The sequence below is a fragment of the Diadema antillarum genome, unplaced genomic scaffold (genome assembly GCF_040938485.1).
Source record: "Diadema antillarum isolate AM-2024a unplaced genomic scaffold, OU_Dant_1.0 seq00000720_RagTag, whole genome shotgun sequence".
Taxonomy (NCBI): Eukaryota; Metazoa; Echinodermata; class Echinoidea; order Diadematoida; family Diadematidae; genus Diadema; species Diadema antillarum.
This window is the reverse complement of record NW_027271624.1, coordinates 1,954,459-1,969,848: the sequence shown is the minus strand read 5'-3', so window position 1 is coordinate 1,969,848 and position 15,390 is coordinate 1,954,459. Positions and strand designations below refer to the sequence as shown.

At 42.1% G+C, this 15,390-nt stretch overlaps 1 protein-coding gene across 1 annotated transcript; it reads left to right on the top strand.

Annotated features, from left to right (window-relative positions):
- Window positions 1-1,999: 1,999 nt before the first annotated feature.
- On the top strand, window positions 2,000-12,280 carry LOC139738085 (uncharacterized). The gene is made up of 5 exons (XM_071648747.1): window positions 2,000-2,172; window positions 7,273-7,550; window positions 9,580-9,710; window positions 10,297-10,672; window positions 12,057-12,280. Exons 1-5 carry the CDS (start codon window positions 2,123-2,125, stop codon window positions 12,278-12,280), a joined length of 1,059 nt encoding a protein of 352 aa, XP_071504848.1. The 5' UTR covers window positions 2,000-2,122.
- Window positions 12,281-15,390: the final 3,110 nt, after the last annotated feature.

Here is a 15,390-nt window from a genome sequence, read left to right as displayed (position 1 = left end):
CTTTCAAATTCATGTTCTTGCATCATGTTGTCGTGAAAAAAAAAATCAAGTGAGTCATCCAAAGTTCGACGAAACGGAAACGATTTGAGGCATGTGCAAACGAAATTCCCTCGTTCGAATTTATCATCCGTGGAAAAGAATATGCGAACATAATTCAAATTCAAATCAGAAGCGTATACATGTTCAGCACATAGTCATTCAAATAAAATTTTAGATGCCCACTATCAGTGGACTCTCCAGAGACTCCAACTCTCCCGCTTTCGACGGGAGATCTCCCGCCGAAAGCCCACTTTTGCAAAATCTTCCGTTCTCCCGCTTGAGATTTAATTTCTCCCGCCCTGGCTCTGTGTCTCCCGTTTGAAATGATTTCTTACTTTTTGTCTTTGTATGTTGAAAAATAAGCCTTAGATAGCACGAGAGAGCATCAAGAACCCTAATCATTAGAGCTTCCAGGGCGGCCAAGCGGGCCCTGGACCCCGCCGGCCGGCGCTAGGAACTTTGCGCTCGTGATATGCGCTTCGCGCACATCAAGTTGGAGTCTCCCGTTTGCTAGGGGTTTCAGGCGGGAGAATCTCCAGATCAGAAGGTGCTTAGGGTTGGAGTCTCTTTGTTCCGTCATTCAAATTCATGAAAGGGCAAGTATGTTTCAAATAAATAGGCCCTGCATTCGAATGTATAATGATTTTGTATACACCCTATAGACTTTGTTCGGACTTCGTTCCGTATATGAAATTTAAAATAAATGACGGATGAAAGATTGAAACGAAAACACATTGTGTACTATCCAATAAAACAGCACATCGCAAATTGTGTTTAAAGTTTTATGTAGACCTATCGTTATGTCATGCAATATAATTTCTGTGAAAGGAAAGACACTCCATCACAAGATTAAAAATGAACACTGAAGAAAGCATAGAAATCAATAATGATTCTGTCATCAAAGTGTGACGTGTTTGATATAGGCCTATACATATAATAAGTATATATCACAAATAAGGGCAAAACGGCATATACAGAGACAAAGAAAGACACACAAACACACCTGCATATTAACCACGGAATCAGCGGTTATATGATATTATTCCCTATAAGATTATAATTTATTCATTCATTTTATTTTCATCCATTCATTTATTTATTTCCATTTCCAATCGAAACAGATCACATGTTTCTGTTGGAAATTTAAAAAGGAACAAATGAATCACAGAAATCGAATACATAAATTACAGAAATCGAAAACATAGTTTTACAGAAATGTAATACATAATCTTACAGAAATTTTAGAGAAAGTACATCACAATACATATAGTTTACAGAATATTTTGATTACAGTACGGATAGGCCTACGGAAATGCTGGAAAATAAATGCTCAAACAGGCTCCTCTGGAGTACTGTAGTATACTTTGTTATTCTGGGTGCACATACGTTGAAATACAATGCACGAAATTTGAAATGGTATGATAGAAACATTCTTGATCTTACTTTAGAAACGAATTCGCAAGACCGATCGCTAATTTGAATGTCCCTAAAAATAAATCGAATGCGGATAAAGAAAAACCAAATGAGCGAATACATACTGTAAATACCGTGTACTAGTACACTGTAACCCACTTCCCTTCGGTGTAGGGTGGGTGTATACGCGCGTGTATGTCCTTACGCTACCAATACCGTACTTCGGTGTCATTGTCATTGTCATTGCATTGGTGGTAGTGGTACATGTGGCTACACCAGAGCTCTGGGTGCATTGCAGTGCGTGCTGCGTGCTTCGTGCTTAGCAGCTGCTTCTAGTAGGCAACGCACCGAGTAGAGTTCAGTGGTTCAGTGATTGCTACGGCGCTTGGTGAGGGCGCGCGGTGCAATGTAGGGTTGTGCAGTGTTGTGTAGTGTGTACCGACCACTACCGACCCCGTGTGCGTGAGTACAAAGTGCGTGTGTGGACGTTTGGACGTGCCATGTACTGAAAAGCAAGCACCGCAAGTGTAGTGTAAATTCGGGAACGAAGAGAAACGAGTCATCGACGAATTTCAGAGTTCAAGAAGATTTAATGACAGCAGAACGAATCTTCGGCTTCAGTGAATCATTGATATTATTCTGATCAGAGTAACGTTAGTTCTATCAGTAGATGACGACCAATCCTTGGGGTGTATCACCTGCAGCTCAGGCTGCACAATGGTAAGAAAAATTCAGAATCAGGGCAATTGTCTTGTAGCAAGTTTGGCGAAAGTAGAGAGGGACATCAAGGGACGACGTTGCAATGCAGTCAGTCCGCAGCGTGTGCGATAATGAGGCACGAACGACAATTTTATTCAGAATCACGTTTACGCAGTTTGTGCCCTTGGGACTGACGAGATTTCGCGATACTTTGCGAGAGTTTTTGCAGAGGTCGCAACAACAGCTTTCATAGCTTTTGCAGTGCATTGTTTGACCCAGGATGGTTAGTTAAGTTATAGAGCTGATTATGCTCATTAATTTGATACCTAATTTCCCTATTTTTGATGTCAATATAGTAGTCCATTTTAGCATCAAAGTAAACGATTATTTTGCCAATGTTCAAGAAGCTTTTAGATCATAGTTTGATGTTTTGCTAGTTCCTGACTGGTATTGAAAATAGATCTCCGTAATTTCTTCGATTTCACACTCGTGAAACTTGAGCGAGTATGATCAATTAAAAAACGAAGAGGGGCACCATTTTTAAGGTTGTGAATTTTCCTGTTGAAAACAAGGCAAATTATGTTATCTTACTGGAAGTGGGGTAGTGAATGAACACGCGTGGAATGTGTTGTTGATACCCAGACAATGGTCGTGGACAATGGCCAGGATTGGAATGTTTCATGAGGAATTCCACAATCGCAGCTAGTCTTTGTTCATTCTGAAATGTGGTGTGTGCAAGCACATGGAAACATGTGCTTACTTCTTTCATGTGCATGCATTTCACCCTGTGTCAAGAATTCAGACTAGCAGTGCTCGGGGCAATCCACATGAATAATTGATTAAGTATTCATGTGCCTTGCAGCAGAGCTCGGGACAGGTGGCAGCCAGGTCCATTGTTCAGGGTCATTGTAAGTGCACACTCACATACACATCATTGGTTCCTGTGTAAACTTCAAGTTTTGTATAGAGAGTGAAAATTCGATCACAATCTGGAACCTAACATTTAAAACTCACAGCATTGAGTCAGCAGCCAATGGATACTACGCAATGCGACACGCCGCGTCTTGCGACAGATTTCGACCAATCACAGACCCGGAATTCCGGTGCGAATGCGAGGATAATCTTTTTAAACTCGACGCTAGACATGTCTCTGAATTTTGCTAGTTCCTGACCCGTATTGAAATGAAGATGGGAAAACGTGCCCTTATTGTGATACTATATACTTTAGCGGACATAGTCTTCACCATATTTTAGAGGGGCATGAAAGATTTCAGGTTAGTTTTTTGGCGTCAAACGTGAAGGAATATTTTTGAATACAATACCGAACTTCGAGAGGGATTTTGATATTCTATATTCTTCTTTTCTGTTTATTTTGATCATGAGCATATTTGCTTATGTTTTCTTTTTCAGTCGAAACTAAAAGTGTCGAAAACTGACGAGAAATACTCGTTCTACACGGATTTATTCATGACCATGTATCTGCTCATTACGTATGCAAGCACCGCTCTGCCGTGCATACGACTTGAATAAATACTTGTGTTTTCGCTCGCGCTGCGGACTGACTGAATGGTTAGACGCTACGGTCCATCGGCTAGCTGCGAGGCGAGGCGAGGCGTTGTTGTACGCGTACGGGGTGCAGTGTTAGATTCTTACGTTTAACAACTCATGAACTTAGAAGTGTGAAGTGTATGTAGAATTCTATGTACTAGTAGTAGTACAGTAGTTGTTGCGTACCCCTGTTGCATGTTGTAATTACACGGTAATCAGTATGCTGCGCCAGCATGCATTATTCACCTCAATAGTATTACTAACGTTGTAGGGTAACATCCCCAGTATTCGGTCACTTTTTTGCAATATTTTTCAAACTAAAATAATACATACCGGTACATAGTAAACATACATCATATCTAACGTTACAGCAATGTATGTGAAATATATCAAATATCTTTAATCTCAACTTTCATTTTGTTAACTATCTCACAGAATTGCACAAAATCCCGAAATATTTCACTTTGAAAATTCCCCAGTATACAGTCACTGGCACCACACCAGTATTCGGTCACGCGATGTGCAGGGATGCCAAGTTCAAAAAATGTTATGAGTGAGATTTTCATGACTCTGCATCGCTCGGCATCTCGGCGCGCGAATGTGAGCGCAAGCGAGGGTGTAGGAGGGGTTTTTCCCCCTGTGGCCTCCCACGGTAGGGAGCTTTTTCAATTAAAGTGATAAATTTTTACTTATTTTGAAAGACGTAAGGCCACACTAAAGGGAAATATACCTTCAATTGCAACTATCACTTTAATCTTTTGAGCTATGCGCATATTATAGGCTCAAGTTGCAGACTTTGCCAAATGCGTGAGACAAAAGGGTGCCATGCGTGAGATCGTGAGACAGACCCTAAATGCTTGAGTCTCACGCAGAATGCGTGAGACTTGGTAGCTCTGGATGTGCGCGTTCAAAGTCAATGCGTGTTCAAGGCAGCTGAAAAATGCGCGCGTGCGCTACCTTGTTGGTGCAAAATTGCATCGGGGACGTTGCGGCGACCGTTGGTGACCGAATACTGGGGCCTCGGCACTTGCATTCAACCCTTGTACATGTACATTGGGACACTATATCAGCACGTACGGAAATTTTGTTTTTCTTTTGCAATAAGCGAAAAATCCCGCGAGAGAACGGCGTATTTCTCGATTTTTAGTGCTTTTTCGGCGACCCGTACTCTTAAAACTGAGCCTTATCCATGCGCGCTTTTGGAAAGTAGCGCCGATTCTGCACTTTTGACGGTAAAATTTGGGATTTTGGATGGATTTTTGGAGGGGGCTAAGGGAGTTTCCTGTTGTGAATGAGTGTGCAAGTATGTGAATTAATGTGATTTGCGTGTGTTGTTACAGTTGAACTTACTGGCTGGTGACTAGGGATAAGTGACCGAATACCGGTGGCTGACCGAATACTGGTGCCCTTACCCTACATATCGACCGCCCTTCTTATTGAAACCGACCGTGTATTGGCACAAAGAACGCTTAGTACGCACTTCACTTCGCACAGAGCACATAAAAATGGATTGGCTTCGACTGTTAGTGTTGATGAGGATGTGTGGGAAAACGCGAAAATTCACAGTTCTTTAATGGTTTAAATCAAGGACAAAATTTCGAATGAATATTTTAACCGAATCGTAATGTAATGTCTATGGAAGTTTCTAAAAAGCTTCGTACAACACGGTGTTCAATACAACTCGGTTTGTGTACATTGTCAAGGCAAAAACAGCGGTCGATCTTCATAAGAAGCGGCACCGCGGGGAGCTGAAACGAGGCCATGCAAGTTCGACAGCGATATTTTTGCACTGAAACTTTGAATTGAAAAGGGAACAATGGCATTTGATAGTGCTGGATTTTCTCAATCACGTAGGTCAAGTTTTCACATGAATTTCAGTGTTAAATATTCTTATCAAGCAAATAAACATTAGGCGATCGATGAGTAGTAGGTCCAACCATACTTCTTTGACAGGAATGCATGGACTTCTGACTAGAATCTGTTAACTGTAAAAAACGTATGTATTACATGTATGTTACATGTTATTAGTTGCTTCCACAGCTGACTTTGCTTGGTAGCATATTCCGGTTAGATACTACCCTGTGAGTGAAGTTATTTTTCCTTATGGTCAGTCGTGATCGTACATATGTGTTGTTTCTGGATCTTGAACTTGTTATGGCCACGAAGATAAATTTTCTCATCTTTTGTTTTGAAAAGCTTGGAAAGAGTCGGTGTCAGTGAAGCCATTCATGATTTTGAAGGCTTGGATCATGTCACCTCCGAGTCTCCTGTAGGCAAGAGTAGGCAGATTCAATTTCTCTAACGTTAGTCTTGCCTTTCAACATATATGGCAGATTAGTAGATGAGGTACTATTTTTGTTGCTCTTCTTTGGACCTTTTTTATGGTGCTTACATTGTATATCACGCTTGAGTTGTGGACTCCAGACACAGTTTGCTATATTCAAGGTGTGGTCTCGCCTAATAGCATGCTTTGAAGAGGAGGGAGAACATATCTTCATCAGTGTTGTCAAAAGTCCTTCTGATAAGGCCCGCAATCCTTTTAGCTTTGTTTGCCACTCTTCCTACATGTCTGCTGAACTTTAGTGAGGGGTCATGTTACTCCCAGATCCTTCTCTTCTTGTCTTGTCTCGATTTTAGTTTGTTTTGCTCCATCTCTCATGTCGTATGTGTTAGAGGAGTGCTGTTTCCCATAGTGCATGATACCATATTTCCCAACATTAAACTTCAACTGCCATTTCTCTGTCCAGTCACTCAAGCTGTTCAAGTCATCTTGCGGTACCCTGCATGTCGTTGATGTGGGCAAATATTTTAGTGTCGTCTGCAAACATCTCTGCATGACCCCTCAGATTGTTAGGAAGGTCATTTATGTACATCACGAACAGACACTGTCCTAATAAACTTCCTTGCGGGATTCCACTCGTGACTCTTGCCCACGATGACTCTTTCCCATTCATCACCTCACTCATTGAGTGTCGTCAGTTTTACTATTGACTGATGCTCAATGATATCCACTCTTACAGGGTACATGCTGGCATGCCATCGCTGTGTGTGTAACTCACTTACATGCACAGTGTAGACATTGGGTACATGTACTTAGTATCTGCGTACTCTAAGACTACAGTAAGCTTTCCAAACTTCGACTGCCAACATTTGAATACTCCTTTTTGCATGCAGTAAAGTTTGGGCATGGGCGGTCAAATTTTGGTATGTACAGCTTGTACCACATTGAAGGCATATTAGACCGCTTAGTTGAATTGAGGTGGCCTTGCCTCTTGGTGGTGCTGTCACATAACCATACTGCACCAAAATGACAGCTTATTTCAAATCACTCATGTAAAATGTCCAGACATTCATTGTTATATGAAAAGTGTTCATGCGGTTTGTGCGTACTGAGGTAGTTTGAATATATGTTTAGTATGATCTTTGTGTGCTCATCTGCATGGGGCAACATAACATGTCGCAGTAATGTGGTTTGTTCTTCATTCTCACCAGGCATGTTACATGCACCATCTGTTCTGTTAGCTATACATGCAATTTTACTCATATGTGTATGTGTTTATACGCACGGCACAGGTCGCAGCAGTTTGGTGGCATGCCATCAGCAGGTACCTCGGGGAATCCCAGCTGGGAGATTGCCCGGAAGGCCCTGGAGAAACTCGGAGACAGCGGTGAGGGGACAGGCGAGGACAGCAGTGCATCTACAGACAGCGCCACCAAGAAGGAGAAGTCAGGTGGTGGTAGTGGTGGTAGTGGGGAGGAAGGAGGAGGAGGGGCTGGAGGCAAGATGGGCAAGCAGCAGAGCGACCAGCCGTCCACAAACTACATGAATACACCTCCAGTGAACATGTATGGTACGTCCACATATTACAGAGCCAAATACTCCTGAACCAGCTTGATGTGCCAGATTGCTGTGATCCAGGCACAAGCCATATCTCTCAGATTGCTTCACATGTTCTTGCATAATTTTCTTCTTCTTTGTTGTGTGTGTGTGTTATACAAATATTGACTGCTCATGAGGATGATCGTGGAAATTATCTTTCCCAAGGTGCTTTTCATACCGACCCTTCTATCACCCGGAGGCGTTAACCGAGGGGTGATAGAAGGGTCGGTATGAAAAGCACAAGGGAGTGATAATTTCCACCACCATCAGAATACAGAGCAGTTGATATTTGTTTTATATACCGGTACCTCATCGTTTGAGACTAGGTCTAACTAGTAACTAGCAATGTCAAGATCTAACGTTAGGGCTAGTCAAATACGAAGTAGATTCTAGGCCTAGCCTGAACGTCGCATTAAAACAGGCAACAGCGCTCGCTTGCATGGTTTTCGTACATTTTGTGGACTACCCAGTAGTACTCACGTGGCCTTCTGCGAGCTCCTGCATACAATCTTGCCAGAAGATTACAGTATGTTATTGTCCACGTTCCCGTCGCTCGTGTTTTAATTCGATGTTTCCAACATGTTGAAATTTGTCTCTGCTTTGGGATCCCAAGAAATCCTAAAGACAAAGTGTACAATCTTTGATTCAACTCACTTCAAATCCAGAAGAGCACTCGATCACCATGCCATGTTGAAACATGCCTGCTGCGCTGTGCGCTAAACTAGCTATAGTGTGATGATATTGTGCATGTGTTGTATACGATGCGCGTATTGCAGTGAACGTCTGGAGGGGTTTCAGACACCGCGCGCGAAGTCTATGTGTACTTGTTATGTGTGCAAAAGTCGCAGAGAGTTTACAAATTCTATCACGAGGGTTTTGACTTACTATCACGAGGGTTTTGCCTTTCTATCACGAGGGTTTTGCCTTTCTAGCACTTACCTGAAAACCCTAAGGCAAGATAGACGGGACTACACCTTGTCACGTGATATACTTTTGACCAATCAGTGATAAGAATCTCACTTATGAGGTATATAAACACAGATGAATTTTGCTAGGAATGTACAGTGTAGGTGAATAAATCATATTGGGCATGCCAGGGCCCCGTTGCAAGAAAGTTGCAATCAATTGCAAATAATTGCTAATTTTGAAACAACCATTCTGATTGGCTCAGGGTCTGCCCTATTAAGACATGCATGCAAGAATGATTTTGATTGGCCAGTGACAATCAGTTGCAAGTTGCGTTTAAACGCAAAGTTTCTAGCAACGGGGCCCAGCACCGATTCTCAATAGCATTTTGTCCAACTGATCTGGATCTGATTATGCTGAGTTAAATCATGCAGGAAATTGTTAAAAACAATTTTCAATGGCTTGCCACTCTTGTGTACTGTCTCATTTTTTATTTTTTATTTTTTTAAGTGATATAATGTCAAGTCCACTCCAATATTGTGTAAGCCAGTCACATCTTTGTATGATGAACAGTGTATATCATTCAACAAATTCAGTAGTCACCTTTACTCAGGGTCTCAGGTTATATGAGGCTATTTTTGAAATATTTGTGTCACTGAACGATGAGCTACAGGATGACGGTCGCTACCTGTGTAACAAACCAGTACCTAAGCTAGGCAACTACTGTATGTAAATTGTACAGGTTACCTTCTTGTTGCACTTTGCTGATATGACATGCTTTTGTGAGTGATGTGACTGCGGATGGCCCTTGGTCAAATGGCTGAATTGCCCAGATCTCTGCTGGCTAAACTTATCTTGTGTCACCCAGCTGATGTATCAGACCTGATCATCCTGTTATGCTGCTATCTTAGATATTTATGTCAAGGTCAGGTCTTTTTGAAATATTAATCAATTTTGTAACATACTTCCTGCATGTTTGAATGCCTGCATTGGTGAGCTATTGGATGAGACTTTTGCTTTGAATGTGAATACTGTCGTCTTGATGCAGATCTGCAGTACTGACCATGTTATGTTTTGTCTGTTCTTTGCTACAGGTAACTACTACCCGCCATATGGTGGCATGTACCAGGGCCAGTACCCTGGCTATGGGCCCAACTACAGCATGATGGCAGGTCCCATGGGTGGCCCCTATGCAGGCATGCATGGCTACCCACATCATCAAGGGGTATGTTTGATGCTAGCAGTGAGTGTCAGGGCTTTGGATGTCAGTGTTGAAAGAGTCATTAATTGGAGAACATCTGTTTTATTTGTGATATCTTCTGTGGTTACTTTAAATCAACATTTTTCACAGCAATCTAGTATTATCCCAACATAAAACAGTTTTTCATTTCACCAATCGCATGGGTCTGTGTTTAATCAGTAATGAAACCAAAGAGGAACAGTCTCTTTTCTCTGTTGTTGGGTAGTGATGATGATTGCTTTCTGGGAACATCTTGTGCCCTGAGTAAATTACACATCCGGCTTTTTGCTTGTTTATTTTCTGTATGCTATCAAAGAGATTGCTGGGTTGCTGCAGCATTGTCTTCAAGAGTAGTCAGATATTCCAGCATGAAGTCACTTTACCCAATCTTAAAAGAGCCAAATACAACACACATCAGCAGTTTCATGTTCGATAGTGTGATAGATATTGCTGTCAATTTCCCATCGAAGTACAATACATCAATATAGTTTGCTTTATAAATTGACAGATCAGAATTGTTGGCAGTCAAGACTTTAAATTTCTGCTATGGTATCATTGATTGTCTTCCCAGGGTATGTATCCAGGCTACCGACCTCCAACGTATGGTGAGGGTGGAAGACCTAGCTTCAATGGTCCATCAGGACCCCACGGCCCCCCTGGCCCCCCTCCACCGCCACCACCCACACCATACCAGATGCTTAACAATAACAAGAATCCCCCTTCTACGCAGCCCCCTCTGCCCCCGTCCTCGTCCACATCCTCCTCCAATCCACCATCCCAGTCTCAGGCGCAGGTAAGTGGAGACAGTGGTGGTATCCGGGGAGGAAGTGGACGAGGGGGCGGGGGAGGACCCCCCCAGCCGCACAGCTACTCAGAGGCGGTAAAGTTCCGGCCAAGTCACCAGCAGTTGCAGACAGGAGGCCGGTGGAACAAGGGCTTCAATAAACGTGAGCATCCTGGAACTTTGTGTGGATATACAGATCTCTTCTTATGATTAGATTCATAGAGACACATTTCTCTTCTTGAATGAACACAAAGAACCAACATGTTATTTTATGTGGTGTTAATTCTCATTCCTGTGATGTAGTCAATTTTTTCAATTTTACATGACTGAGCTGTGTTGATATGTTATCCTCACTGGTGACTAATGTGGAAATACATTATTTCAAGTATAAAGCAAAAAATGCCTTGCAATAGAGATACGCAGTATCTGTATTGCAGGTAAAGATTGCTGGGTACTCGGAAGTAAGGTTTGTAGAAAAGCTCAACAAGCCAGAATCTTCAATATGTGACCGTGCACCTCAAAACGAACATAAAGTCGCACACACTGATTTTGCGTGAGGACTGAAAATAAGTGAAATGGGTCAACCTAGCCGAACTTGACTTTTTCATATTTTCTGAAAGAGCGGGTGTTCTTTTACATTATGCTTATATTTGGTATCATAAAACGGGCAGGAAAGTGTGTTTTTTTAGCAGTTTATCTCGAACATTTTTGGTAGAATAGTGTGATTAGGTGTGTCTTTAGAATCCATTTTTCATTTCTGAAAAACCTTGTCCACACTCTTCACTTTCAACTCTAATAACTTTTGAAAGGATAGTGCTACTACTTTGAAAGTTGGCATCAATTATGGACAGAATGTGTTAATGAGGCATGCTCAATTTCAGTCTAATCTGATAATTCCTTCATTGTTGTTACTCTGGTGGTTTACTTCCTGTTTTTTTTTTTTTGTCTCATTCATCGCACAGCCAGCACGGTTTGGTAAAGCTTAAGCGCTTGAATAGACACTGTACTTCAGAGCCTCTTCTCTCAGTTCACACTTTTCCTGAGTTTGTGCTTTCTTTCCAATATTTAGATAGGTTAGGAGAGTCCATTTGATTTGAGTTGTACATCATTTTAAAGCTTAAAGTCTGCTCTTTCAGAATATGGTCTTAACTAAAAATTCATGTCTGGCGACTTTTTGTTTGTTTTGAGGTGCAGGGTCACATATATTATAAGGAGTATTTTGAAATATTTTAGGTTGGCATGTAACTGATTAAAAAAAAAAATATATGAATTCATATTTTACAAGCTGCTAGAACTTCTGCATGCTTTTCATGGTAATCAAATTCTTTTAGTCGTGATTCTTACTCTTCTTTACCTTGTATGGATGAGATGCGTGCACACAAAATATGTGCATTACTTTATGCAGTGTAGCACAGTCTGTGAAATATGTGACACGGCATACAGTATATTTCGCCACATGTGACATTTTTTTTGCAGCCTTTCTTGTAGGGATGAGGGAAGTGATTAGAGGAGTTTAAAACATGCAAATTTCATAACTTTCTTTGTAGAACCTACCGATGTGCAAGGAATTCGGTTCAGCCTCCCAAGCAAGCGGCCGGGGATGCACCAGACCCCGATGAGTGACCTCTCCCCCGGCAGCAGGCAGGGCCCACATCACCACGGCCAGCACGAGCAGCAACAGCAGCAGCAGCAACAGCAGTTTGGCAGGAACAAACTTGCTGGAGAGAAGCAGGATCATCCACAAGAAAAGAAGCAGTCTTCAGCAAGGTAGTGTTACTGTCACTCTGTATAGTCATTTCTTTACATGACATCGTCAAACCTTGATCACTTTACAGTATATACCAAAAGAAACTTTGCGTTAAATTTACGTGTAACGCAAGCGCCGATCGTTACTGCGTTAATCTTTCTGCGTTACAAAATTAACGATCACCGTGCGTGAATGATCGTTACAGATCGTTACTGTGCGTGAATGATCGTTACTGTGCGTTACAGATCGTTACTGTGCGTTAATTTTTAGATCTTGCGTTAGCGGACTGGTCATGTGGACTGGGAAGAAATCTCGGAAATTGCGAGACTCGGAGATGCCTGTCGTTCTTTATATTTACTACGGACAACTTCCTGCCGGCGGAGGGCATTAAAATAGCGATACAAATACCGAAAAGATTTTGTAGTTGAGCAGAACTCCCCTGGCAATGTCGTATTGTCATGGTCGTCAAATTTGTACTCATGGGGCGCAGTCAATGGAATCGGGCAAGCAAAAATTTCGAAGCCACCTTTTTCCCCAGAGCCAACATTTTCCATCGAACATTGAACCCATGAAATCACGCATACGCAAGCCTAAAACTAACGCCGACTGTCTAACGTTAGCGATGTCACGATTTTTAACTGTCAGACACTTACCCAATTCAGGAAGGTGCAAAAGTCCATTTATATTCCAATACACAACGTGTGTCTCGCTGAATAACTGGTGGTAGTGTGTGGTGACAAAGCCGAGTATTTCGGCAGTAAAAGTAGCGGGCAGCAGAAGAAAATGTCTGCCACTTTCTGCTCGCATTATTACACTGCCAGCAGGTGAGACAAGTGGTGACTTGATAGGCACGCTTCACATGAAAGTTTACCCAGAAACATGAAAATCCCACGATGCCAAGGTGCCAGAGTGGGGAATGGGGAGGGGTGGGTAGAGAGACAGACCAATCAACAGAAGAAACCGCGCGTACTGGCGCATTCTCGGAGGTCATGAACAGTCTGGGGTCTTGGAGATGAACAGAGAAGGAATGTTTAATTAAAGATAGCTCAAGTCGAAGACCCAGGATTACAAACGTTGATTCTTTTTTTTCCTCCTTTCATTTAACATGCCTTCACATTTATGGTTGCACTCCTTGAAAAAAAACTCTCCTGCGATCTTTGTTAACTTAATGTAGCCGTTTAAAACGTCAAACTTACCATGAAAGTGTTACTACGTGTAATACAATAGTTAATACTATGCCTATTGCTTTATTCATATCTGTAAAACACAAATTTGACTACCAATGACAACAAAAAAATACTTGTATTTGTTTTGTGCGGAGATTTTTTGTCTTTGTCCTGACTAGTTCATATGAAATTTCTTATGTTTTTACGGCAGCATCAACAGCCTAAAATAAATTACTGAGAGATTTATAAATTATGAAATTTTTGGCAAACATCCACTTGAACTTCAGGCATGAAAAGCTCCTGATATTCAGCAAAAACAACTCAACAGATCAGAGACAAAGTTCCTTCAAATTTTGAAAAGTAGCACGCAGATTTGCTGGGCGTGGTAAGGTCCATGCTTTGAGATCGTCACAATCGTGTTGTCACCAGGGAGGTGGAGTGTCTCTCTTCTACTTCCCTGTTGTCACGGAGTAGTATCGGGAAGTTGTCACAAACTCCAGGATCACCCCTCCCTGCCAACTCCATGTTGCTCCCAGGGAGGCGGGAAGAGTCTCTTCCCACCTCTCTGTTGCTCCCCAACGTGCATCGTGAATGCGTGGCGTTTCTTGTCACCGTCCGTACCCGAGGCTGCTTTGTATTTGTCTTGGAATATTGATTCATTTCTTGTCATGACATGAGTGTAGTAATCGTTTTGCATGGCTATGTAAAAAATTGTGATACAACGTGTACTCAACTCGTCTTTGTGATTTTTTTTTCTTTCTGTCCAAAAGGAAGACAAAATAGTATCATGACGTTTGCAATTGTTGGAAAGGTCTGCTTTTGATAACTCACAGACTATCAAATCACCCTTGTTTTTCCCGCTCCCAGGCCCTCCAAATTGAGCAATCCACACGCGCGCGCAAATTCCTTTGCCATGTGGTTTTGCCAGCCAGCTGTCGGAATGTGCTTTGAAGTTACATTTCAGCCTGGCCTGGCTGGCATGAATGGGTGTCGAGTTTCAATCAATACCTACTGTTGTTTTATTCTTGTATTTGAACATGTCGTTTCACCTGACAACACACGGAGATCGGGAAGGTTTAGGGCTGGGAAGAGGTTTTTGTTGTGTGTTGCAACCTAATCCGGGCAATTAACCCCAGAGGGCAATTACCCCCCCCCCCCCCCTAAATACTGGTTAATGGTAGGTTAGAGTAAAGATTAGGGTTAGGTTTAGGGTGAGGAGTTTGGGTTATGGTTAGGATTAGGGCCAGGGGAAGGGTCCGGGGTAATTGCCCTGGAAGAAAAGAGGGACACGCTTTTGTTCTTGGTCAAATCGATTTTCCTATGGTGATGCTGTGGAGCTAGAAAGGAACACCAAAAAAAGCAATTATGACGTCTGGCGTACTTCCGGGACGTCTTATTTTTCTTCCACTCTGAAAGTTCCTATTGTTTGGCGTTATCACTGTCGTTAATTGTTATATAGTTACCCTCTTTCGCATTATAAACTTAAAGTCCATAGAACATTCATACGCATTAAGATCACACTCGAAAAGCTATACTGGTGTGTAGTTTGAACACAGCAAAATGAAATAACGAATATCCCGCAGATTTACCAAAATTATGCGTCATGTGGGTCCATTCATTTTCTTTTCTTTTTTTTTTTCATTTGTCTTCTTGTCGATGTTGGGGGTATAGATTCAGGATATACTTTTCCTTTTCCCCTTTCGGCCCGGTGCGATTACTCCTGGTGCTGACATTCTTTCTGCTCGTCTTCCGATTATACTGTTGTAAATAAATGCACATGGAGCCCCAGCTGTATCGCCAAAAAAAAAAAAAAAAGTCTATCTAAAGTTGACCTGCAAGTACATGTACTTAAGTAAAATCTGAATCAATTAGCCATGGTACGGGTTTGCGGTTTCAATCCCCTCGAAGCCCGATATTTGCCTTTCAGCAAGACACTTTATCCACAAAAGGCCAGGGCTCCACACTAAC

What these genes read in the sequence shown, in the direction of transcription:
- LOC139738085 (XM_071648747.1), top strand. Translation starts at nt 2,123, where the DNA reads ATGACGACCAATCCTTGGGGTGTATCACCTGCAGCTCAGGCTGCACAA. An exon ending in GCAGCTCAGGCTGCACAATG is followed by an intron (nt 2,173 to 7,272) that starts GTAAGAAAAATT and finishes CGCACGGCACAG; the next exon opens with GTCGCAGCAGTTTGGTGGCA. An exon ending in GCTACCCACATCATCAAGGG is followed by an intron (nt 9,711 to 10,296) that starts GTATGTTTGATG and finishes TTGTCTTCCCAG; the next exon opens with GGTATGTATCCAGGCTACCG.